Below are 16,947 nucleotides of genomic sequence, written 5' to 3' on the forward strand. Positions count from 1 at the left end.
CAAATACACACACTGACCGGTACAGATACATACACTGACCGGCACAGATACATACACTGACTGACACACACACAAACAAACACACATACACACTCTCTGACTGACACACATACATACTCACTGACTGACACACATACATACTCACTGACTGACACACTGACACATACACTGACTGACACATGTGTGCCGAGCACTCGCGTTATAAGTCAATTTCTGTGACAAAAGTCAAAGAAGTTTCACTTACTATGCGCGTGCACAGCACACACAGATTTTTTTTTTTTTAATTGATTTTATTGTCTGTTCTCTTCAATTATTATTTTTGACCTCACAATAAATATTCAGAAAAGTAAATTGCTATATTCATTTTTGAGTGCCCCTATTATGAGTTTCTGCAGCACCCGTCTTTTGGTGGCTGCATTTCTTCTTTTTTGGTATAACGTGGAATAGAGTGTTTGGCTCCCTGGGATCTCTCTCTGGCAGCCTCACTTCCTCAGTGCTAGAGAGACCCTGTTACAAAGCTGTTAAGAGGATAGAATCAAGTATCCGTTCATGACCCCTGAGGAAGTGGGAGCAGATTTCTACGAAATGCGTAGGGTGGACGAGGCAAGTCGGGGTGATCCTACCTAGTCGACGGAGTCTGGCGTCACTACCTCTCGACTCAGAAGACGGATCTGGAGGCGGTGAACGCTGGGACTGTTCAGATCGGAGGGAACACCAGGCACCACCTCTGCAGCAAGAGGGTCTACATCGCAGTAACAGCCCTGAGAAAAAGAGATTCAAAGGGCCTCTATACCAGGGGTGTGCACACTGGGGGGCGCATGGCTTTTCTGGGGGGGCGCGGTGTTTACAGAGGCCCCGCACTGAGAGCGTGAGGCCTCTGTAAACGTACTTACCCGGCTTCAGTCACGCGTCTCTACGGCAACGCGGCATCAAATGACGGCCATTGCCATGGAGACGTGATGTCAAATGACCCTGCCGCGTCATTTGACGCAACATTAGAGGTGAGGCGCGACCTAGGAGGAGAGCGGGCAGGGGTTGAGCAGCGCAGGCAGTTTGCGCACCCCTGCTCTATACCTTCCTAATGCGTATGTGACTACATTTAAATTGTGAGGGTGTTTTTTGTATCTTATATTGTTCATCTCAATAAAAAACTTTATTATGCCATGGGAAGTGTTTGTGCTTCTACCTTCTAGATACATTTTGATGTGCACATAAGAGCACAATTTGAAGCAGCATCCAACCTGTGGCACCGGACTTGATTCTCTTTAATGCTGCAATATTTAAACTATAGATTCATATCATGGTTTCATGTTAGTGTAGCCCTGCTTCCTATCGAACACAGACCACTACCATGTGCTATATAACCTGTAGGCTCATAGGGCCTAAGCCTCTGCCACGGAGAGCCTGGGGTGCTCACAATACTTATGCCTTGGTGCAGCGCCTCCACCTGCGATAGCTTCCGCCCTAGGGGAAGTGGGTCTTCGCAGGAACTTATGTACATGAACACACACACGCACAGCAATACCGTAACCAATATGTTTTACTTATAGCAACCAGCAACGTAATCACAGGTACCCCTCTCTAGAGGAGACACTACTACCAGCGTCCTTGAACGCTCACTCTCCCTCTCCCTCCACCGGGTGATCCCACCCCGTGTCCAGCTCCCTCTTGGAGTACGTTCCCCACCACCCTTTCAAGTGAGTCAGTGGATGTATGAGTGTGTGACTGCGCAGCCACCGTGTCCCGGAGTGAGAATGGTACCGTTGGTGCACTTGACGTTTACCTGCCGGGCACTCCTGTACCCGGTTCTGCAACTATCTTCACAAAGGATCGGCGAGGGCGTAGATGACGTCACCTGTAGGTGTCCGGGGCGATCCCACCCAGACACGCTGCCACTTAGTAGCGGGGCCTGGTCCCAGGCCTCCCGCGGATTTAGAACTGTCCTGGTATGACTCGTAGCACAGTAAGGGGATCCGGAACCTGACTATGGCCAGTCCCTAGCTCCGCTGCACGCTACTGGGGCTCAGGGTCTAACTGGGCCTGGGGCATGCGGCCTAGGTAGGGGCGGCAGCCTCCCTACACCGGAGCTCCTTCTCCTTCATCCGACAGCTAGCTCTGACCACACGTGCGCCCCTCCACTTCCTTTTCCTCCCTCCTCTCGTACCTGATTGGTTCTGGCGCGTCACGGGGGAAACGCGGGGGCTGCTGGGACCCTTAGTCTCCTAACTCCCCTCCTCCCTTCGCTCTCCTCCTTCGCGGGCTTTTGTCCCTGCGCATGAGCAACCTCTGGCCGGACCAATTCTGCGCTGGCGCCAACCTAACATGGCAGCTCCCTCTTGCGCGGAACCTCCGTTATCGGAGCATTCCCTAGGTGCACCTCCCCCACCCACACAACCAATTGGGGGGAAAACGGGGTCCCGGCTACATTAGCATCACTGTATTACTATATAGTGTTTACACCTGCAATCTTTTTACATATCAATAGTAACCCAGCTGAGTGAAATATATATATATATATATATATATATATATATATATATATATATATATATATATATATATATATAAACACCCCCCCCCCCCCCCTAAGGGAGACTTGTAGTTCCATGGTGTTTGTGGTGCTCACCTGTTGGTTCCCAGGAGGCTGAGTCTCTGCAGATGTAGTATGGAGCTTGGGGTGCAGGGGTGTTTTCCTCAGGTTGGTGCAGTGCTCCAGTTGCTGCAGGGCTCTGCCAGAGGTTCATCCCTATAAGAACTTTCCTGATAGCAAGAAGTACTCTGGAGTCCCAGCAACAATGCAACTTGTCTTTTATTTGGGGTCTCACAGCACAGATACATCCTTACAGCATACACAGGCATATTCCTTCTCCTGCCATAGAGGCACACCCACTGGACCCTGCATAACCCAGATGGGTATCCCCTTGCAGCTCGCTCTCTTCCTCGTCTGAAGGCATCCGGACCCAGGGGTGTCCTTCCCTCCCTCGGCAGTACCTGACCTCCTCCTAGGGCACTGATTCACAACTTTTTTTGTTTTGAGGAACCCTTGAAGTATTTCGTAAAATTTTGGGGAACCCCTACTGGATGACACAGATTAGGTTCGACAGGAGCAAATCACAAAATAGACGTGTAAAGCAGTAGGGTTAATAAATAATAATTAACTCATACTTTTGAATAAACAATGTGTATATATTTCACTCATATCACCCACCACCTGCATCTCATATCACTCTCCCCCCCTGCATCTCACATCACTCCCCCCCCCTGCATCTCACATCACTCTCCCCCCCTGCATCTCACATCACTCTCCCCCCCTGCATCTCACATCACTCTCCCCCCCTGCATCTCACATCACTCTCCCCTCCTGCATCTCACATCACTCTCCCCCCTGCATCTCACATCACTCTCCCCCCTGCATCTCACATCACTCTCCCCCTCTGCATTTCACATCACTCTCCCCCCCTGCATCTCACATCACTCTCCCCCCCTGCATTTCACATCACTCTCCCCCTCTGCATTTCACATCACTCTCCCCCCCCCTGCATCTCACATCACTCTCCCCCCTACATCTCACATCACTCTCCCCCCTGCATCTCACATCACTCTCCTCCCCTGCATCTCACATCACTCTCCCCCCTACATCTCACATCACTCTCCCCCCCTGCATCTCACATCACTCTCCCCCTCTGCATTTCACATCACTCTCCCCCCTGCATCTCACATCACTCTCCCCCCTACATCTCACATCACTCTCCCCCCTGCATCTCACATCACTCTCCCCCCTGCATCTCACATCACTCTCCCCCCCTGCATCTCACATCACTCTCCCCCCTGCATCTCACATCACTCTCCCCCCTGCATCTCACATCACTCTCCCCACCTGCATCTCACATCACTCTCCCCTCCTGCATCTCGCATCACTCTCCCCCCCTGCATCTCACATCACTCTCCCCCCTGCATCTCACATTACCTCCCCCTGCATCTCACATCACTCTCCCCCCTGCATCTCACATCACTCTCCCCACCTGCATCTCACATCACTCTCCCCTCCTGCATCTCACATCACTCTCCCCCCCTGCATCTCACATCACTCTCCCCCCTGCATCTCACATTACCCCCCCCCTGCATCTGACATCACTCTCCCCCCTGCATCTCCCCCCCCCCCCCCCCATAGCTCACAAGCCAAGCGGGCAGAAGGCGGAGGAGTGAAGTGGAGAGGACTGCACACGCTCTAGCTAGCAGCAAGCACCGGAAGTCTGGCACTGCTAGAGCGCGCTTCTACGTCCTACTCTGGAAAGGGGGGGGGGGGGGAGAAAGAGAGCCAGGAAAGCTGTCGCGGGCCGCAGTGCAGGTGGCTAGGCGGAACCCCTGGGACTGCTTTGCGGAACCCTGGTTGGGAATCACTGTCCTAGGGGCTTGAGGCCTTGAGTCTGAACATCTTCCCTTCTCTCCTAAGGGGAAAGGCAGAGCAGCCAGAGCCCTGGCTACTCTCTGCACTCAGACACACCTCACCCCCTAAGGGGTAAGGCAGAACACCAGCCCCTAGGCTAGGGCTGGGCAGACAGAACCACCTGAATTTTGAAGGGAGACAAAACTGGGCAGGTTTAGATGACTGACCCATTTAGTACCCTCCCAGGCATGACTCTCCAAACTGCTGTTAGGCCTGCACCTGGATGTGACAACAAAGTGTCTCTTAGGAGACAACTCACATGCAGACCATGTGAATGAGGATTTAACCCGATACACTACACACAGCTCCGATACATCAGGAAAAAATCATTTGGTATTGGAGGATAGTTTACTCTTTGAAACTCAATCTTTTTTTTTTGCTGTATTTTCTATTTACTCATTAAAAAGGGTATTGTTCTAAATTAGATTTAATATAGAGAGTGGTCATTTCATTAACAAAACATAAGCCCTACCACAACAATTGTATATATAGCCCCCGTATCCCTCAGGGGATTGTCACATGCTGCGGCTTAGTCAATAGGGCGGCTGCATTTGCAATTAAGGCCTTTTCAGTGCAAGGGAGCCTGCGCTGGCAGTTTTGAACAGTTCTGAATAGAGACAGTTAAGGCCTCGTTCAGGGTGCCAGCTGCAGGACTCGGAGGGAGGGCGTGAGGGAGGCAGTTCTGCAGTTTGCTGGGCGATCTGTGTTTATCCCCCAGCAGACTTTTCAGCGTTGGGGAGGGGGCTGGGTTACACACAGCAGGGTAAGTATCCAAGTTGCAGTCATGAAATCATTCTGCAGAATGCTTTTATTGGCTGCCTAGGTCCCTGTGACGCTGCTGCAGCTCCAAAAAACGAAATTTTCGTTTATTGAAACTGTAGTCAGCTTCAACTCCTGGCTTCGGAGACAGGGCGGTTGCTACCCTGACAACCAGTATTCAAATTGAATACTTTGTTTCTCACGGCAGCACGCACGGCAGCACGCCCTCCCTCCGAAGCCAGCACCCTGAGCGAGGCCTAAGGCTGCAGTTACATGTTGTTAGGCAACCAGTGAAGCTGTGAGAGATGACAGTTTAGACAGCTTTTAAAAAAGAGTTAGCAGTTGGAGCTGGGAGCTGGGGGAGTTAGGGTGTGTGTGCAGGGAGCAGTAGCCCCTAGCACTAGGCCTAGTTACCCCCAGAGGTCCCAGATAAGTTACCATTCCCCAGTTTGTGGTTGCTTCAGGGACAGGCCCTACATAAGGAGATCTGCCCCTTTAGCTATTTGGTTAAGTTAGAAGCCACTCAGTAGTGCGCAGCCTGATTACTGGGTCTGGGCTCAGACCCCCCAGAGTTATATAGAGACTATCTTCTCGGAGGCCCTGCAAAGCAGTGACTGCGGCCGGTTGCAGACGGATCCCCGTCAAAGTACAGACGGTGCGGAGCTGCGGTGATATTATCCACGCTGGAAGTCACCCCACGCGTAGGAGGACATCACGTCGGATCAGGTGGATCCACTTCAGTGTATAGCGGCACCCGTGGCTGGAGCCCGGGCAGGTATCTATAAAGAGTGCACCAACACGTCCAGGGATAGCGCTATCTCCATCACACGTGGGTGGGGTTTGGACATAAGGTACTTTGGGGAATACCTATGTTGATGTGTGCACCCAGTGCACGTCCATGTGTGGGTGTATACACATTATTCTGCGTGGTACAGGTACCGGAGTTATTATTAGTAGTTACAATAGTAAACAGTTATTAGCATACACTGTGTGCATGTTTTATTATTGTGGTTCCTGTAAGAGGACCATCCCACTCAGGTGGGAACCCTTACAGGTGGAGGCGCTGTGTACGACGAATCAGGTAACCCCAGGCTCCCAGTGGCGGAGGTTCAGGTCTTCTGTGAGCCTATCAGGTAACGCACCACACCAGGTAACATAAGTGTAGATTTCCCCACATGGTCCCTATCTGCGATAGGGGGGGGAAAGGTGTTACATATATTACACCGGGTACGTTTGCAGGGGTTCCACAAACCTTGTTTAAGGGGTTTCAACCATTCCTCTGACTCACACCATATTATTCTGTCTTGGAGATCGGTGCAATACTTTCCAGAACCAACCAGCACAGGAAGATTAAGAAGGACCCTGGGACAGCTTGTACCATACTGCATCTGCATCAACTACTTGTTGGTCCAATAAAATGTATCATACCAGCTACTCCCTCTCCATTCTTTGTTGCTACATGGGGAAAAGGACCAACACGGCTACCCACCCATCTTTGCTTAAATAGATACAGTGCAGTAGATGTGATGTAGGTTGCAAATTCTTTCAACCGTTTCTGTGACAGAAGGACATGCGAAGTGTTGCAGGACCCTCAGGCACCGAAGGGGTTAATGAACCAAGGATGCGAGTATTAAAAAAAGATTCCGCTTAGAGAAAAAAAATCAGTATTTTTGTTATTAGACTGTGCAATCTTTATTTTTTTTTCAAATAAAATTGGTGCAATGGATTTTCTTTACATATATCAGCAGTAGCCCCCTTTTGCTTGTACAGAAATACATAGTGATACATAAGTCATCGTGAGTGAATACATAGCATAATATAATGTTAGTCTGGGGTTTGACAGGCGTAGGTAATGCTATCCTGTGTTTATACATAAACACCCCATAATTAAACACCTCCCTGTAAGGTGCTGTGCCGTGAGTGTGCGGGTCCTCCTGGCCACTGGTGACGCTGTCGGATCTGCCTTCTTGCCGCCGCTCTTCCCCGCGCTCTGTGGTGGCAGGTGACAGTGGGCGGGGTTATCGCTGTGTTTGGGGTCCGGGGGGCGGATCCTCGAGCACCGAGCGCAGCGCAGACACCGCGATAACAGCGTTATGTCCGACGGCTTCGACCGGGCCCCCGGAGCGGGCAGGGGGAGGGGCCGTGGGTTGGTGAACCTGGGGCCCGGGGTAGGCGGCAGAGGCCGGGGAGCGGATAGCGGGAGGATCCCAGGCTTCAGGGCCCAGAGCGGCGCGCAGGAGGACGCGTCTCACCCGGTACAGAAGGCCGGGAGCCAAGAGCCGCTCAGACCGCCCCGCAGCGGCCCTCCGGGGGGAGGAGAGACTGCAGCAGGTACCGGGGGAGGGGTCACGTCACCTATCACTGCCCCACCACTGGCATGACCTGCCAGTAACTGCCCCGCCACTGGCATGACCTGCCAGTAACTGCCCCGCCACTGGCATGACCTGCCAGTGTCTGCCCCGCCACTGGCATGACCTGCCAGTAACTGCCCCGCCACTGGCATGACCTGCCAGTGTCTGCCCCGCCACTGGCATGACCTGCCAGTAACTGCCCCGCCACTGGCATGACCTGCCAGTGTCTGCCCCGCCACTGGCATGACCTGCCAGTAACTGCCCCGCCACTGGCATGACCTGCAAGTAACTGCCCCGCCACTGGCATGACCTGGCAATATCTGCCCCGCCACTGGCATGACCTGGCAGTGTCTGCCCCGCCACTGGCATGACCTGCCAGTGTCTGCCCCGCCACTGGCATGACCTGCCAGTGTCTGCCCCGCCACTGGCATGACCTGCCAGTGTCTGCCCCGCCACTGGCATGACCTGCCAGTAACTGCCCCGCCACTGGCATGACCTGCAAGTAACTGCCCCGCCACTGGCATGACCTGGCAATATCTGCCCCGCCACTGGCATGACCTGGCAGTGTCTGCCCCGCCACTGGCATGACCTGCCAGTGTCTGCCCCGCCACTGGCATGACCTGCTAGTATCTGCCCCGCTGCCCAGCCGTGCACACCGTAACTGCCTCGCCACCCCCACCGTAGCTGCCCCACCGTAGCTGCCCCATTCACTTCTGTATTCTTTTACTGCCCCCTCATTACAAACGTCTGACTGCCCATCTGATTTTGCATCTGCTCCATAATATATTGCCCCCATCACCACTATGCACCTAAAACTACCCTATCACTTAGCATGGCACACCTGTAACTGCCCCATCATTTTAGTGCTACATTAACCAATATTACACACCTGGCACCCACCATTACCCCCTTGTTACTGCCCTGGCTGACATGTAGCATTACAAAACTGTAACGGCCCCATCAAATCTTATTGACCCATCACATTCCTAGTATAACACACTTGGAATTGCCCATCATACATTACACACAATGGTCCCATCATGGCTCACTCCCTATGACAGAACTGCACACCTGTTACTAACCCTGTCACCACTATTATAGTGACTACCTTGACATTTAGCATTACAAACTTGTAACTGCCCTGTCGTCTTATTACCAAGTACAGCGCACATCAACTGCGTGTTGCCTCCAATTGCCCCGTCATTCATCATTAGATATCTGAAACGGTTTCATCCCTACAATTACACCACTGCTGCTGCCCTAATCCAAAGCTTTTTTCAAGTATGATTTCCTGCTATCACTTACTTTTAAACCTAGAGTATACAACCTTGCTTCTCTCCCTGCAAAGCAGCCTCCATTTTGTTCCTCCTAGCCATGGCTCAGGGCGACAGCCTTGCGTTTTGGTGAATCTTAAATCTATCTGTCGTTTTGGTATTGAGACAGATCATGTGATGAAGAATTAACAGAGGGAAATGAGTCACGCTGTGTGTGTCCTGGAATTCCCATGCATGTAAAATCTCCTGTAAGGCAGAAATACGGTGTACTTGCATTTTATTTCAATTACTCTGAGGGAAAGCAATGACAAAACCAAAAAAATCTTCTGAGCATATTCACATGCCTTAGGCAGCGCTTATAGTGCCAGCGACGGCGCACAGCGCCAAAGCAAGTAGATGTAATCCGTCTCACAGACCAAAATCGCGGATATCAATGAATTGTAATCTTTGCCGCGACGACCGCACCACGTGACTGCAATAAGCCAATCACATAGCCTCTACCTGACGTCACCACCCCTTGCAGTCAGTGACATTGCAAAAATTAAATTACAACTTTTGCCACGGCGACGGTTGTCGTCACCGGTCGCGTCGCCGTTAATGTAACCTGCACCATAATCTCCGCCTTAGGCCGCGCTTTCAGTCCGGCGACGCGACGTCGCGTCAAAACAGATGTATTGAATCCGTCGCGTGTGCTTATAGTAGGAGCGATGCGACGGAGCAACGGCTTGATCGCTGGAAGTCAATTACATTTGATTTTTCAGCGACCGCAGCGTGACGTCAGCGTCGCCGTAGCAAGGACTATAAGCGCGGCCTTAGGTCTCAATTATACCAAGAACTGCAGAGCTGCAAAGCAATCTGGTGACGTAGCGCACATGAAAAACAAATGAAACAAACCATGAAGAGTGCACATACCAAGCGCGACGTAAGCGGCGCTACGTACTGCAGAGTGCTTGTCTCTCGAGGAGATTTGAGACTTTTTTTTTCACATTACGGCCGTATCACGTGATTTGCATGGCCAATCACAGTGCATCTTCAACAAATCAGGAAGTGAAGAACTGTGCATGTCTCCCTGCAGTAGCGCTACAAATCTCTGCCTGCATGTGCACTTGTAGCACGGCTACGATGACGTCACCGGATCGCTTTGCCGTTTTTGGTATAATTGAGGCCTAATAGGCTGCGGCCACACATCCGCTGAGCGCGCTCATGCTTGAGCTGTGACGTCACCAACTCTCCAAGCATGAGCGCTCGACTGTCCCGCTGAATTTTGCAAGTGGGGCGGGGGAGGGGTGACCCTGTGACCCTGTGACCCTGTGACCCTTCAGCGCGCTTGAAAATTAATTTTCCCTGTCTCCCTAAGCGCCTAGCTTTAAGTGTATGTGCATGAGCGTGCGCAGTGTCAACGTGGTCATGCTACTTTGATTCCATTAAAGTGAGCGCGCCAATCGCGTGTCGCAGCAGCATGGCCGCAGCCTTACAAGACCCGAAACCTGGCTTTCCCATAATCACTCCGCATGCAATGCTTCCACTGCAGCTAGGGACTCTGGGTAATAACATGCAAAGGAGCACTCGGAGTGGGTCACTTTTTTTTGCTTTGCATCCATTTAAAATGTATATTTTAACCTATACAGTGCCCTAACTAGGTGGCAAGTAAGTCACAAGGGCTTGCCTGTTTTTTTAAGGGTAGATTGGCTGGCGGCTTCTGTAGTGGCCAGTCTGATAAAAACTAAAAGAAAGACCCCTCTACTTATGTTTCCAGCAGCCGGGCCTGCTCGCATCATGTGATCACTCCTGAATTGCCACCTCCCTCTAGATCAGGCAGCCTCAGGTACCTAGGAAAACAAATACACAAACCCTGAGCTCCTCCCTTAATGAAGTATGCAGCTAGGAGGAGAATTGTCCTTACCTTTAGGCAGTATTTGTTTTCTATAAATGTAAGGCAGATTCTATTCCTAGCTGCGTACTCCATAAAGGTACTGAATGATGCAGTATTACTGATACATTCTGTTTATAGGGGCAGGTCTGAGTTCACCTCATTCTGTTTTGTTAAATAGTTTTTTGAAGGTGTCTGGCCCCTCGTTCCACATTCTGCGCTCCTTGCTAATTCTCCAATTAGCAAATGGGTATGAATATATTTCTGTGGCTGTCTGACGTTCACACTCTACTGAAAAGGTGGTGAATGTCTGACTGACACAAATAAGGTGTGTGTGTACGTGTGTTAGTTTTTCACTTGTGCACCCACAATTTTCTTGCATGATACTAAGGGAACCTTCGTTTTTAAATGCACTGAGTCACAGATGGCATTATGCCTCATTCATTTAACAGGCAACAAGAAATAATATGCATTTAGTATATGTACTTCCCCCCCCCCCCATATTTCGTCTTGCTCTCCCCCTCCATCTCGTCTTGTGCTCCCCCTCGTCTTGTTAAATTTCATATACAGTACTCTGGAATGGCTGTTCTGTCATTTTCTGCCGAAAATCTGCAGTATGTAGAAACTGCTCCTTAGCGCAGGGGTGGACTACTCCAGTCATCAAGGGCCACCTCCAGGTCAGGTTTTCAGGATATTCCTGCTTCAGCACAGGTGGCTCAGTCTTCGACTGCACCACCTGTGTTGAAGCAGGGATATCCTTAAAACCTGACATGTTGGTGGCCCTTGGGGACTGGAGTTGCCCACCCCTCCCTTAGCGTCTTATCCTATGTACACCAAAGCAGCATTTTTCTGTTGAAAATCCCCTTTGAATTCAGTGGGGATTTTGTGTTGACCAGCTGCTTCAGTGTGTATAGAATTAACCCTGTAATATTTCCACTGCTCATATCTTCTGAACAAAGTATCGGATTTGAAAGCTATAAATATCCACTGAAAGGGCAAGAAGAGATCTTCGCTGTAAAATAAATATGCATAGAAACCAGTGCTCCGTGCGGGCAGCAGCTTTAAGCTCTCACATTGTGCGTGGCGGGCCTGAGATGTGTAAAATGTACATTCTGAAGTGAATATTTCAAGTGCTCTGTAAATCATATTTTTTTTGCCCATTATCGGTGCTTTGCATGTTGTAGATCATTTTATGTCTTCTGGCTTCTTATCTGTATTGTTTACTCCACACACATGTTGTAAGCTCACTGGGGCAAGTGTTTCTTACCATTTGTTAAGCACTGTGATTCATTTTCTTTTGCTGTAGTCTTACATGTTACATTGAACTGTAAAAAAAAAAAAATACTGATTTATTATCACTCATCCTTTTCTTCTTTATACCAGTATTTATTTCTAACTAATGGCATCAGTCGCCGTGATTCCTCCTACAAAATCTCACTACTGTTGGTTCTGTTCAGTTATTTAAGTCCAGAAGAATAATGCGTGGTGCTGAGGACTGTATACAGCTATGGTAATAATATTATGAAAATGATGAATCCTATATGAGGTATGGGATGTATTGTTGATTGTGTGGTGGTTGGGGGGGGGGGGGGGTACTGGGTGTGGTATCCTAGTTGGTAAACCACCATAGATGGAACTCATTGTCCAGGAACCCAAAGTCTAATTATCACCCAATAAACAGTACCCTAATCCCTTTGTGGAATAATGATATGACCATGTAGCAAGCAGGAAAACTCACGAATCCGCTGCAGCGTCCACGTTGATCCCACCAGACCTCCTGGGTGTGCCTCAGTCCTTGGAGATGGATGCAGATAGAAGAGAGAAATGGCAGAGCACAACCGAAATCACCCAAAAAAGAGAATTAAGGAAGAAAGTGCGTTATCCAAAAAAAGATTTAATAGTCATGGAAGGAAAAAAGGCAAGGCATTACCCTACCAACATGGTAGCTACATGGTGCTACACAGAGCACTTTATCAAGGCAAGCTCTGTGTAGCACGAAACATGTTGGTAGGGTAATGCCTTGCCTTTTTTCCTTCCATGACTATTAAATCTTTTTTTGGATAACGCACTTTCTTCCTTAATTCTCTTGTTTGGATGATTCCGGTTGTGCTCTGCCATTTCTCTCTCCTATCAGTTATTTAAGTAACAATCGCAGTCTCTTTGCATTCTCTTTATGTGAAATGAATCACAGCTTTGACCTGTTGTGTTAGGTCTTAAAGCAGCAACACCCCCACCTCCCACATCCCAATGTATTTATTTCCAGCATGGGAGGCCTCAGACGAACCATGTTATTTTCAGCTCTGGGGATTCCCTGGGCTCTGACATACTTACCGGTAAAGATACCACAGGTTCCTCTTGGTTTTTAAATCCTCTGCATTACATAGGCCAATAGGAAGCCATTTTGTTTGTTTCATGGAAGTGGACTGCAACTTTCGCCAGTATGTATCTTGGAAATCAGTGGGTCCCTGAGAAAATGGCATGTTTTCGTTCTGTGACCTTCCATTCAAGTAATAACATTAAAAAAAGAGAGCTAACTGTTGCTTTAAACTAGTCACAAGAAATATGTTGATGTTCATCTTTAAAAATAGCCATGACACATCTTGGAATCATATGTCAACAGATGAAAATGTATTGTTGCAATTGTGAAATCTGTTGTGTATGTCACCCTGGGAAAGGACGCAGACTCTTATTTGACACATGGTTCTGGGGGAGGGGCGGGTATTGTGGGCTTCTCCTGCAGTGAATGGGTTCATCGTTTCCTTTCCCCCCTTTGTCACAGTAGTTGTGACTTGGTATTGCAGGTGTTTTTGATTTTTCTAAACGTGGATACGTTGAGTTTGTGGTGGCTCTTAATACAAGAATCTAGTGAGTTGTCTTCTAATTCAGGGGTGCGCACATTTTTCAGTTCGCGCCCGCCTGTCTGCGGTCCCCATTGCCTGCGCGCCCCCCACCCTCCTTACCTGCTCTCGGGCTGTGCGTCCTGACGTCACAATGTCAACGTCACCGAAGAGCTAGCTGAGAGCAGGCAAGGGAAGTTGCAGAGGCCACCCTCACGCCTCCCCCGGCATTTAATTTACATGCCTGAGGGAAGAGCAACTGCCGCGCCTCCCCCCCCCTTAGAAAATCCCGTGCGCACCCCTGTTCTAATTGGTTCTCAAACTGTATTGCTTGTAGTTCCTGTAGTTCCTGAAATCTCCAAAACATCTTTTCATGTGGTTTTCATGTGCAGCCTTATTGGTATTGTGGTATTGTGTTCAGCAGGTCAGTGCTCAAGCTGATTGGTGACATGCCATTTTTTTTTTTTTTTTTAGACACAAGTCTTCTATTTAACCCCCCCCCCCCCATATATTATACTTGTTGAACAAGTGATGTTGTATAGTAGATGAGGTTGAAAAAAAGACCTATATGTATTAACAGTATATTGATCCAGAGGAAGAAATCAACAACAGTGAAACATCATCCAGTATCTCAGAAGGGAAAAATAAATTCCTTCCCAACTCCAAATATTGGCAATCAGATTTTTCCCTGGATCAGCATACTTCTCATGTTTACTTATTCGGTATATCGCTGTATACTTTTCCGTTCTAAAAAAAAGATGTTCAATCTTTTTTTGAAGATACCTATTGTGTCTGCCTCCACAGTCTCCATGGATAACGAATTCCACATTTTAACTGCCCTTGCTTGCAAAGGACCCTTTCCTTTGTTGCTTTGTTTTCCTCCAACCTTAAGAGCCTGTGGAAATGGAGTAATTGAATATTAAATGTAATGGTTTGGCTGTTATTGACTTTAGCTCCTTAAGAACACTTGGGTGCATGCCTGGGGCCAGGTGCTCTAGTTACTCTCATCTTATCAAGCTGCCTATGCATTTCTTCCCCAGCTAAAGAAATATTAGTTAAAATAGAGTTTGCGGATTCCTCTTGTTGCAATATGTGTGCAATTGACTTCTTGGAAAACTCAGAGGCAAAGCATTAATTTAAAACCTGCGCCTTTTCTTTATCACCAATAATGTACCTTCCCATCTTGCACTTTTGTTATATTCCTTATAATTCGGATATGATGCCTTCTGACTTTAAGAATCTAAATGCCTTTCTCTTCCTTTCTATTTCCTCCCCAATCTGTTTATTTAGCCGGATTGGTCTATACTTGTTTCTTTTACATTTATTATCTAAGGGTATACACTGCTTTTCTAACAATGTTTTAAAGACTACCCATTTATCTTCCACATTTTTTTCCTCCAAAAACATCATCCCAATGTTTTCCTTGTAGATTATTCATCAGTTTATTAAAATCTGCCGTTTTAAAGTTTTTAAAGTCTTCTTAGAACCAATATAATGTTTTTTTGATAATGTATTTCGCGTAAGCCCAGGTTATGATCGCTGTTTCCCAAATGGTCTAAGCGCACACTGATATTTCACATTGTTGCTGCCATTGGAGTGGTCTGTGAAAAGGAAACGGTCAAACTCCTATTTCTAATGCTTTTTCCGCAAAAAACTCCGGTTGGTCACAAAATCGGTTGCATTAGTAAACCATTTACTATATATTGGTTAGCTGTCATAAGAACATGTTATTGCTGATGTCCTTTAAAGGAGACTGTTAATAAACACTGACATTTTTACATGAACTACATACAACAAGGGTGCTCAACTTCAGTCCTCACTCCTCTCCCCCGCCCCCCCCCCATCCCCCATCCCCAACAGGTCAGGTTTTCCGGATATCCCAGCTTCAGCACAGGTGGCTCAATCAGAGCCTCAGTCAAAGACTGAGCCTCTGATTGAGCCACCTGTGTTGAAGCAGGGACTGATTGAGCCAACTGTGCTGAAGCAGGGATATCCTAAAAACCTGACCTTGGGGGGGGGGGGGCTTGAGGACTGGAGTTGACCACCGCTGCACAACAGCATGGTCCAAATTCTGAGCTTTTTTTTTTTTTTTTTGTATAATAAATGCAGGCTGCATTTGTTCCAATATCATTAAACTTGTAAGTATTTAAAATGCATGTCAGTGGAGGAGGCAGGGGAAGGGCATAGTGTGTGTGTACACAGAGAGGAATACATGATCTTTAGGAGAAGATTGAGTTCAGGAAAGGTACAAAAAGGGGGTATGGTCTTTAAAGGAGGTGGGGAACAAAGATATCCTTACAGAAGCGATGCAGGCTTCATTTTTTTAAATTTTGTTTCAGGATTGAAGCAGGGGGTCTCTGGAGCTAAACTGCATTGATTTCAGCACCATGGACCCCCTGCTTCCAGAGATACTAACCACCGTAGGGGGTGCCTGTATCTTGCAAGTTTAACGGTCCAGGTCACGCGGGCCAATTGGAAGCCGCGAGAGATTAATTCACGGCTTCCTACTAGCCCGCGGGACATTTAAACACCGATAGGAGGTAAGAATGTCAGGAAGCAGGTGGACCCCAAAGCTGAAATGAACACGTTCAGCTCCAGAGACCCCCTGCTTGAATCCTGTAATACATTATTTATTTTTGTAACATGAAGTGGATAAATTACCAAGTTCGGAGGGACGGGGGGGGGGTGGTGTTCATGTGACTAAAGTTTGGGGGGGGTCAAATATTGGATAGAGAGAGAATAAATAAAGCAAGCTCTTATGTGCACCTCTGACAGGTACACGACCCTACCTTTCACCATAGTCTCTCGGGCATACAATGCTTATACTGCAGCCAGGGATTGTGGGTGATGACATGCAAATGAGCATGTATTTGCTGTACGAGGAACGTTTTTTGTCACTTTTTTACTCATGACTTGTTTTGTGTGGCGAGAGAGGGAATAGATAGGGAAGTGAAAGGAGGAGATGGGATGCAGAAGAGAAACCATGATCGTAATAGGAGATCACACCCGGTTTGTGCAGTTTTGTTTTCATGTGTTCTGAAGAATAACTTTGCTTGTGTATGTTAGCTGGCTAGTGCTTGGGCGGTATCACTTGTGCAGTCTTGGACATAAAACCTTTTTCTCTCGCTAACAATGTTATACACTTGACCAGTAGGGAAGAAGCAGAAGGCAGAGATTAGTGAGTAATATCGGTACACTGTAGCCTCTTTATCTCGCCCTGCAATATCACAAACATCACCTGATCCAAGTTCTCATTGGAAGCAAGGAGATCTCAATTGGCTTGTTTTTTTCCTTAGATTGAATATACAGTACATATTTTCTATATTTTACGTGCATCATATCAATGTGTCCAATGGAGTGGGAATATATATCTATATATCTCCATCCATATCCATATTTAAATGTCCCG

At 48.1% G+C, this 16,947-nt stretch overlaps 1 protein-coding gene across 2 annotated transcripts in view; it reads left to right on the forward strand.

Moving 5' to 3' along the window:
- Positions 1-7,225: 7,225 nt before the first annotated feature.
- PAIP1 (poly(A) binding protein interacting protein 1) overlaps positions 7,226-16,947 on the forward strand; it is a 54,035-nt gene continuing 44,313 nt past the window's right edge. For both annotated transcript variants that reach the window (XM_075588909.1, XM_075588919.1), the window contains exon 1: positions 7,226-7,537. In XM_075588909.1, the coding sequence (XP_075445024.1) occupies positions 7,300-7,537 (238 nt within the window). In that variant the 5' untranslated portion in view covers positions 7,226-7,299. The remainder of the gene's footprint in view (positions 7,538-16,947) is intronic.

The sequence above is a fragment of the Ascaphus truei genome, chromosome 1, assembly GCF_040206685.1.
Source record: "Ascaphus truei isolate aAscTru1 chromosome 1, aAscTru1.hap1, whole genome shotgun sequence".
NCBI lineage: Eukaryota > Metazoa > Chordata > Amphibia > Anura > Ascaphidae > Ascaphus > Ascaphus truei.